The 9867-nt window shown below is 49.9% G+C and overlaps 1 protein-coding gene and 1 long non-coding RNA gene across 2 annotated transcripts; both read right to left on the bottom strand.

The window, feature by feature from the left end:
- Positions 1–261: 261 nt before the first annotated feature.
- LOC133897578 (putative leucine-rich repeat receptor-like serine/threonine-protein kinase At2g24130) lies at positions 262–3578 on the bottom strand. Its single transcript, XM_062338359.1, has 2 exons — positions 854–3578; positions 262–760 (listed from the first exon to the last, which is right to left on the bottom strand). Exons 1-2 carry the CDS (start codon positions 3576–3578, stop codon positions 345–347), a joined length of 3141 nt encoding a protein of 1046 aa, XP_062194343.1. The 3' UTR covers positions 262–344.
- A 4717-nt stretch (positions 3579–8295) lies between these two features.
- LOC133897688 (uncharacterized) lies at positions 8296–9171 on the bottom strand. Its single transcript, XR_009905953.1, has 2 exons — positions 8709–9171; positions 8296–8610 (listed from the first exon to the last, which is right to left on the bottom strand). It is a non-coding gene; the product is annotated as an uncharacterized LOC133897688 (long non-coding RNA).
- Positions 9172–9867: the final 696 nt, after the last annotated feature.

The following is a 9867-nucleotide window of genomic DNA, read 5'->3' as shown; positions in this document are numbered from 1 at the left end:
TCTAGGTAATATGATGCGATACCTGAGTAGGATCAGTCAGTTCAGCTTGTTGAAGAAAGAGAAGTATGAGGTTGTTCAGGTATACTATACACGACACTTGAACAAGCTGCTGAAGAAAGTGCACAGGGAAAAAGAAAAACAGAAGATAAGAAAGAGAACATACAATCAATTCGCTATCTCCCAAAACTGAAATAAATCTAGATAGAGCTTTTTTGTTTTTTGACGAACGAAATCTGGATAGACTTATAGAGCTATGGCCAAAGCTTTACCGGTTAGAATAGAACCAATCTCTTGGAGCAATGCGACCTGCGTATGCATGCATCACAAGTAGCTGCTGCTACTGGTCAATCGATATCTTCAAATGTCGTGGAGGAGAAGCCCAGCGACGACGCGAAGGTAGCGGTCGTGTCGCCGCCGATGTACCGCTTGAGCCGGTCCAGGTCGTCGGCGGCGTCCATCATGGTCGGCCGCGCGGACGCGTGCTCCTGGGTGCAGAGGATGCCGAGTTCCAGCAGTTCGCCGATGGCCACGTCCGACATCCTCCGGACCTCGGGTGTCTGCTCCTGGACCATGCGCGCCAGCGCCGGGTCGACCACCGCGTCGGCGCGGCCGTGGTGGCGGCTCTTGACCCACTTGGGCAGGCTCAGCCCTGCCTCGAACATGTCGTCGGTTGGTTTCCTCCTCGTCACCATCTCCAGCACCAGCACGCCGAAGCTGTACACGTCGCCCTTTGTTGTCGGGTTCGAGCCGTAGCCGTACTCTTCCGACCATCCAGAGCCACTCAGAAGTGATCAGGAGCAGTGAATTGATCATGAGCAAAGCGTGCGATTTGATGGTACATTATGGTACGCACCTGGAGGGATGTACCCGATGGAGCCACACAGCATGGTCGCTGTGGAGGAACCGACGTCGGCGGTGTTGGCCACCCCGCCGACGCTCATGACCAGCCGGGAGATGCCGAAGTCGGAGACGAGCGCGGTCATGTCGTCGTTGATGAGGACGTTGCTCGGCTTGAGGTCGCAGTGGATGACCTTGACCGGGGAGTGGTGGTGCAGGTAGGCCATCCCCTCGGCGATGTCGCTGCAGATGTTGACGCGCTGCACCAGGCTCAGCTCGGCGGGCGGCCCCGCGTAGAGGCACCGCTCGAGGCTGCCGTTCGCCATGAACGGCAGCACCAGCGCCTTGAAGTCAGCCAGGCTGCACGCCGTGATGATCCGCATGAGGTTCCGGTGCCGGATGCGCTTCAGGACCTGGCACTCGCGGTTGAAGCTCTTGGTCGAGTTCCCCGACTGGAGCTGCAGCACCTTCACGGCGACCATGGCGCCGTCGCGCAGCGTGCCGCGGTACACCCGCCCGTAGCTGCCCGTCCCGACGAGCCGGTCCGCGCTGAACTCGTCGGTCGCCTCGACCAGCTCCCGGTACGTGATCCGCGGGTATTTGTACCTCATCACCGGCGACGATCCAGCACTGCGGCGTCCCCTGAACATGTCCTCCCGCACCGCTGCGAGCCGCTCCCGGATCTTACGGACGCTGATCGCGCAGAGGACCGTCAGCGCGAACGCCAGCGCGGCGGCGCTGACGCACATGACGACCAAGAACTTCCGGGACTGGTACCACTTGCGATGGTGCATTCCGCAGCTCCGCCTGACCACCGGACCGCAAAGCCGCGGGTTGCCAAGGTAGGACATGAAGCTGAACTTGAACCGCGCGAATGCGCCTGTGGTGGGCACGACGCCGCTGAAGTCGTTGTACGACAGGTTGAGATATTTCAGCCTGGTACATTTGGTCAGGCTCAAGGGGATCTCGCCGGTCAGGGAGTTGTTCGAGACGTCGAGGCTCTCCAGGTTCTGCAGGCTGCCGAGGGACAAGGGGAGGACGCCGGCGAGAGAGTTGTACGACAGGTCTAGCACCGTCAGCTCGACGCAGTTCGCGAGGCCCGCAGAGATGTTGCCGGTGAAGTTGTTCCAGGACAGGTCGATCGTCTGCACTTGCTGCATGTTGCTGAGGCCGCTTGGCAGCCTGCCCCCGAGTTGGTTGCGAGACAGGTTCAGTGTCATCTTGGCAATGCCGGCAACCTCTTCGGGTATCAGGCCGGTCAAGCGGTTGCTCGAGAGGTCGAGGCGTTGAAGGCTGGCACGGCGGCCGATGCTCACCGGTATCTCCCCGGTCAGCCGGTTCCTCTGCAAGGAGAGAATGCTGAGCTGGACAAGGCTCCCGATGCTGCTCGGGATGCTCCCCGACAGCACGTTGCCTGACAGGTCTAGCTCGCCAAGGCGCGTGGCGTTGCCAATGCATGGTGGGATCTCACCCGTCAAGTTGTTGTCGGACAGGCTGAGCTGCTGCAGGCTCGGCAACCGGCAGAGGGACGCCGGGATCGTCCCGTTCAGCATGTTGCTCGACAGGTTCATCAGCTTCATGTTGATCACGTCGCCGATGCCTGTCGGGATCGGGCCCTCGATGGCGTTCAGCTCCAGGTTGAGGTGCCACATGTTCGGCGGGAGCATCGAGCCGAGCCGGCTTGGCAGCCGCCCGCCCATCCGCACGGCGCCGGCCTCGACCTCTTGTATCGACGAGCAGTTCGACAGCGCATCGAAGAAGGGCTCCAGGTTGCTGTTGCCATCATGGCTCCAGAACTGGTTGTTTGACAAATGCAGGTACATGAGGTGCTTCTTGCCCGATATGATGCTGGTCGGCAGCTCGTCGGCGAGCGAGTTGTTCTCCACATCTAGCATCAGTAGAATCGAGCAGTTGGCGAGCCACCGTGGAAGTGTCCCAGTCAGCTTGTTGGAGTAGAGGTTGAGGACGGCAAACGTGTTGGCGAGGTTGCCAGAGACGTCGCGGGGGATCTCACCGGAAAGATCGTTGTCACCGAGGTCGGCGACGCCCAGACGGGTGCAGTTGAGGAAGATAGCGGCTGGGATGGGGCCTGAAAGGTAGTTATGCTCCAGGCTGAGGTAGTACATGCCAGTCAGTTCGGCAAGGGACGGCGGTATGCCGCCGCGGAGCTGGTTATTGCCGAGCTCAAGTGTGCCGAGTTTTCGGAGGTTGGAGAGCTCAGCTGGAATCTGCCCCGTGAGGAGGTTGCTGGATACGTCGAGGTTCAGGAGGCTCGTGAGGTTGCCGATGGACGGAGGGATGATGCCGGAGATGAGGTTGTTGTGCATGACGAGGCTCTGGAGGCGTGTGAGGTTGCCGACGGATGACGGTACGGGGCCGGAGATGCTGTTGTTGGACATGTCAAGGCTCCGGAGGTGCGAAAGCTCGCCGATGACCACTGGAATGGTGCCGGAGATGATCATGTTGGCGAGGACAAGCCCGATGACGTGCTCCCGCCGCCAGTCGCAGGTGACGCCGGTGAAGCCGCAGACGTGGTTGTTGGACTCGTTCCAGTCCGCCAGGGCCGACGGCGACGGCAGCGTGAGCCCCCGCTTCAGGGCCAGCAGGGTGGCCTTCTCCTGCAGCAGGACCTGCCGCCGCCGGCGCACGACCGTGGCCCGCTCGTCCGCTGATGTCGACGCCGCGAGGACGAGGACGAGGACGAGGTGGAGCAGGAGAATGGCCGCGCGCTTCACGACCATGGGGACGACTCTCATCCTTTCCTGGACGGAGGTCACTGGTGCAGTACTGCTAGTAACCGGTTAACCACTGGACGGCGATGACCAGACCACTTAGCTAGCTAGTACCTGGGCGAATTTTCTGCTTCGGCGATGCGATAGATAGCGTAAATCAATACGAACAATTATTTGGATACGCGAAGGGAGAGTTCCATCTGTAGTATCTGGGTATTCTAATTCTAATACACTATTATAAATTTCAAAACATGGATCGGAAAGGAGTAAAGTAGAGGTTTGAAAAGAGTGAGTAGTTGAATAAGCAAGTATTTATCGTTAGTCAACTCAGTTCTCAGTAGCCTGCTGATATACATAATGCTCTTCTTTCTAATTCCGGGTTCTTAAAAGACTGTATTAATATCGTTCCAGATTCTACTGACAAAGTGACAATCACAAAAAGAAAGATCATGTAACAAAATAGAGTGTCATTTGCCAACCTAAAGATCAGGAGGAATTAGGGATACAAGACCTCATGCTCGAAACAACGCACTTCTATGTAACTGGTTGTTTAAAGAGTAAATTCCTCATTTGCCACTGAGAATTCAATAATTCCCCACATCATTGACACATTGAGTGATATATAAGAGAATTGGTGTCTGAGGATAGGGTTTGGTAAAACCTTATTCGAAATAAATACTTGAGTTCAAAACCGCTATCACAAGTCAACTGGAATAGAGATTCTCATTTCTGAACGGGATTGATGAAGGTGAAGCAACATTTATTTTGCTTTGGTACCTTTATTGTTAAAGATAGCTCATAAATCAGATTTTGATAAGATATTTGGCTAGATAATTCGTCTCTGAGCAACTAATATCCTTACCTATATAACATTGCTCGTAACAAACAAGATACATCATCCAACGTTCTACAATCCTTTCTACCAAATATTGTTTTCTATCTAGACCTGAGCGGACCTAAATTGATAACGTGAAACAATTTGCTTCCTCGCCTTATCAGCATCAATCTAACACAACAACCCGACAAATTTTGACGAAAATTGAACAAATTTGGAAAATTCTCGATGCAGTCGCTTTACCAGGTACTCATAAATAATAATAAAAAAACCAAGAAGAAACAAGAAAATCTAGAGGATAAAGATACCGTTAAAAATAAAATTTTCCTTTGGTACCTCCGCAAAGGGGTTCTTCTAATAAAGGATAATCTCTTTAAGAGACAATGGCAAGGTAATCAAAAGTGTTATTTTTTTTACAAAAATGAGACGATTAAGTATATCTTTTTTTATTGCCGCTTTGCGAGATTTGCATGATTTATCATTCAAGTACTAGCTTCTAACCTATACCCGCCAAGAAGCGGTCCAAATATGTTTAGCAATTGGCTTGTTGGGATTAGTAGGCAATGGCAAACCAAATTAATGGTAGCGACGATAGTTGTTTGTTGTTTGTTGTGGCTATGCAGAAATGATACCTTGTTTAATAAGAGAAAAATTAACTCTCATTTGTAGATTATCTATACTTGTACGCTATTGCCCACGAAAGCTTCATTCGTGGGCAGTATTGCTGCGGTAGGAACACCAACATATGGTGGAGTCCGCATGTACTCTTATGGAGAGTGCGGTCAAGGGGATTTTCACTCAGTTTGGATGACAGTCTAGACATCGGATTGATACTCCGCCATAGACCAAGATTTATAACACTTTTGTTCCTTTTTGTATTTTGCTTTTTTTTTGGCTAATGGGAGTATTGCCCGATCTTCCGAAAGGTAATGTGATAAGTCGATTTGGTGGAGTTTCAATGTTGATGATCCAAAGGCTTTGACCAGAACAAACTGAGAATCATCGCAACCACTACACCACTATTCTATAGTTATCAACTGTGCAAAGACGCGGTTGACCTCACCAAGAAGACTTTTTGTGCAAGTGAATCGAGAACACAAATAAGAACATGTAGATGCAATCTGAATATTGCTAATTACTAATGAAGAACTTGAAGTTGGGGTTCCACAAACAGATATATGACGAAACAGTCTAAAACAGAATAATCTAAACAAAACCCGAACCTAAACTACAATGGTTACTGTATATATATAGGTGGACGTGAGGATGTCGACCTAGAATTGTGCAGCCATGAGAAGAGACGTACACAACCTGAACTCCAACCCCAACACACTTACAAGACCCACAACGGTGACTCAGCATCTTATTTTAACGGCTCTTATTAATCTATAAGGAATCTAAGGGTGAGACCAGATCCATTGGAAAGATCTCATCATAAGCTTTGCAACAAGTTCAAGAACATCTTAATTGGGCTCCGTATGCGAAAGTTATGCATATTTTATTGACGTGCTGTCCTGAGACTCCGATTAGGGCTCGACTTTGAGTCCGATTAGGGCTCGACTTTGAGTCTGAGTAAACTTTAGCCTTCGAGGGATGACATCCAGGTGAGGTTGTGGTGCATCCAGATAAGATTGTGGTGCTTCTCCTATGCTATTTGTGTGTATCTGAAAGAGCGATGCCCTCATCAGTAACTGTGTGCATCCGAGCTATAGAAAAACTGAATGTGTACTTTTATTTACTTGTATCACTTTGATATAACGATAAGAGTCGATAAAGCTTTATTTATTGAAAAAAAGCGAGCTAGTACCTAGGCTACTAGGTGGCAGTAGTATCTCTGTCATCCGCTAGCTAGATCGTAGAAGTGATGCTCTGGATCAGAAGATGCACATAGACGTGGAGATTGCTAAATATACTTGCACATATTAATACCACACTGTATACAACAATCCCGAAATCCACTGTTGTTTCAATGGCTTCATCGTCCTGAGACGTGATCAAGCTAGAAGTGTTTGATGGGCTGGCTTTAAACACGAGTAGGCTTGGGCGAAGCTCTGGCTGATTGAGCTCGGACTTTGGATATAAGTCCAATCTCACCATGATGGCAATTCACAAGTATGTGCAATCTCGACCAGAGAGAGCTACACCTGCTGGAGAGCGGATAGGGAAGCATCAAAGCTGCAGGTTTGCCGAGACTGATGAGATGGGTGTGGCCCGCCTACCTTGGGTTGGAACGGCCCCTAATGGAGGGCACAGACGTTTTCCGGGGCGGCCATGATTGTGCAGCGCACGAGGCGCGGCCTTTCGTCTCGGTTCGTGCTCGATGAGTGGGCGGGGGCGCGCGCGAGCCAGTCGAGGAGGGTGGGGAGCAAGTGTGCGCTGCCGTGCGGGGGGACAACGACAGAGGCGAAAAGGACGGGTCGGGGAGTGGTGGTGGGCTCCGGCGGCGGCGGCGAGCATAGCACAGGAGATTGTGGGCAGGGGCGGGTCTTAGATGTGCCGCCGCACTCGCGCGCGCGCCAGTAGGTCTATGAGTGCATAAGATCGACTGTGTGATGCTTGCCAAACACCTCTGTTTGAATTTAGTGGCCTAGGCAACCGGGCTCGAAAGAATTCGTTTCCCTCTTATCGAAGCACGTAACCAAGATTAGGATAAACCAAGAACATATATGTTGTGGATAGGAGCCAAACAAATAAGAAGGGGCCTTGGGACCCGAACCCAAAGCGTGTGAATCCCCAAGCCTAGAGGAGATCGACTAGGGCACAAAGGAGACTCATATTGGGTGTCTAGCACCTGAAAATTACAAATAATATGATAGCTATATCGATATGATCTGCTTATATGAATATGATGGTTTGGCTAAGACTTTGATATGGTTATATGAATATGATGACTTGGTTTTGATCTTATGTCCTGGTTATTAGACAGGTAATTTTTTTTAACTATGTACACTCAATTTGAAAATACTAGGTTTGCCACTAGTTGGAAAGCAGATATAAAAATACAGGATAATTATTTTTTAGAGGGTACGTAATTAGACTACCTGAACAATTTTAAACACAGGATTGGAAGGTTATAAGTTTGGGAGTTTTACAAAAGAGAACACGGAAGACAGGGCAACCAGAGACTGCATAGGCAAAATACTGCTGAACCATGGATAAGTTGCACCCATCTGATTGTGCTGTATTAGGGGAACATCATTCCTATCCCTGTTTCCATCAGAGAATTCCTGGTATGGGACCCATATTATTGTGCCAAACATGCCCATCCTCTAGAGAATAAACCCAGCTTTCACTAGGCACACATATGATTCACATATCAGCTTTTCAATGGTTTGGTCCATGCCTCATCTTATAATTTTCAGCCTACAAGTGTGACATACGCTGCTATGCACGAGTGGGTGGGCCTGAAAGCTTAACCTATTTCACTTTTTTTATGCGTTGGTAACCAAGAAACGTCAAGAATGATTAGCACTTTGTGAAGCAGGACCGTGGCTAGAAAGATCAGCCTACGCATCTAAGGATATTATTAAACCGTCTGTTTGGTGCATCATGCCTGCCCTTTTAACAAAATCTAGTGGGGCACTCTTGAAATGCCCCATTTGTTCCCTTCTATTTCTAAATTCAAAAGGATGCTTAGTTTGCAGATTTCTGGCACTATTCCACCTTCAAAGATATGACAGTTGTTAAGCAGATCGTGCGAGCTATTTATACTTGCATTTTCACACTGTTCCCACGAACAGAGCAGGACAAATTAAAGATACTGTAACTAACAGAAACAAATGCTTCTGATTTGCTTGGTATGTGCATGCAAATAGATAAAGGAGAGTTGCTATTCTCCAAGTTCTCAAATGGTTTCTGACTTGTATTGTATGTGCATGTAAGTAGGTAAAGTAGAGGATAGCTTCTGGTACTCAAATGATGAGAGAGTTCGAGTAGTGAAGTCGGCACTTAGCAAGGGCTCATCAGAATAATAGCTTTTGCCATGTGAGACAACCCTATGAGTTCGAGCAGGGCCTAGAGAAAATGCATGGCACGATGCTTCCTTTCCAAAGCAATGAGTAATTACTGATTAGTAGCCTAATCAGCGAACTATAAGATGAACTGACACTTCGTAATTCTGACCTTCACGACAGAAGTGATGCATAGCCTTCAGCGCGAGTGGGAGTCATTCTGTGTGTACACTTCAGAGCATTGCCTTTCTTTGTCCTGCTAAAAAAATTAACTTGATCAGAGGTAAAAAGGGAAAATAAAATTCATAGATCCATGGCAAAGACTAAACATGGGTTAACCCACCGAGGATTCACCTGTGAATCTGTAAATTGGATGGCATTGAAAGCATATCTGCATCTATATACTCCTACACTTCCCTCGGGGAACCATGAACCCAGCAGACGAGCAGCTCCAGCCACGACTTTAATTCGCGTAATGCCAATTCTCTCTCTGGGTCCTGCTCTAGGTTCCCTGAGTAATCTTGCGGACGATCAACGGGCGGTGCCTTGGTGGCTGGCCGTCCTGCGCATTTGCACGAGCAGGTGGTGGGCGTCCTGGGACGGGTGCCCCGTGTCAGGCCAGCAGCGACCAAGAGACTCGAGCCTAGAAACCCACTGACGGAGCCTCGAATAGCTCCGCGGTGGGGGCGCGCGGGTCAAGCAGCGACCTCAACGCGGGCGGTCTGCGCCTGCCGCCTCGCAATGCCGCGCGGTGGCCGGTGGCGCGGACTGGGGTGCACGGTGTAGGGTTGGGCTGGCAGCAGCCCTTCAATGCAATTCGTATGGTTTGGGTACAGAGCAAACTGGGCCTCAAAGACACGCTTTGTGTTTGTAATACTTGGGCCTCTTGGCGTTACGACGGTTTCTCGAGAAAACGTTTTAAATTCCTTTCAAAAAAAGAAAACGTTTTAAATTCCTTTCAAAAAAAGAAAACGTTTTCAATTCCTTAAAAAAGGAAACGTTTTATTAAATAGTATGCTGCATGTGTTAGATATGAGAGCGAGCGGGACCTACGTGGGAGCGTGTGGGACTCAAAGCAGAACACGTGGGAGGCAGCAGTACCAGCCGCGCGGATAGGAGCGAGCGGAGGTAACGCCCTCACTGCGAAAGTGGAGGAGGAGGTGACGATGGCGGCGTGGATCGAGCGAGCGGGGATTGAGGCGCGGAGCAGGGCAGCTTGCAGCGAAACGACGGGTAGGAGAGTGGCGACGGGGAGGGGGAGGAGGGATCCGAGGCGCAGTCCAGGGAGACGGGGCGTGGACCGAACGGGTGAAGGGAAATGAAATCGAGTATTTATCGAGTGGTATGAGGTGTGTAATTTTTACGAAGTTTAGGGTAGTCTACAGGACATGGAGTAGACCATGAAAGGTTAAAGATAAATCGCTATATATTTTTTAAGTAATGAAGATACGAAAGTTAGAGTTAACAATAACAGAGCACAAGAGGTTGATGATAAACCACTATGTATTTTTTA

This window comes from Phragmites australis, chromosome 17, assembly GCF_958298935.1.
Source record: "Phragmites australis chromosome 17, lpPhrAust1.1, whole genome shotgun sequence".
Taxonomy (NCBI): Eukaryota; Viridiplantae; Streptophyta; class Magnoliopsida; order Poales; family Poaceae; genus Phragmites; species Phragmites australis.
This window is presented reverse-complemented; position numbering and strand designations above follow the sequence as displayed.

Coding starts and splice junctions, on each gene's coding strand:
- LOC133897578 (XM_062338359.1), bottom strand. CDS start 3,578: ATGGTCGTGAAGCGCGCGGCCATTCTCCTGCTCCACCTCGTCCTCGTC. Junction 761..853: donor CATCGGGTACATCCCTCCAG/GTGCGTACCATA, acceptor GATGGTCGGAAG/AGTACGGCTACGGCTCGAAC.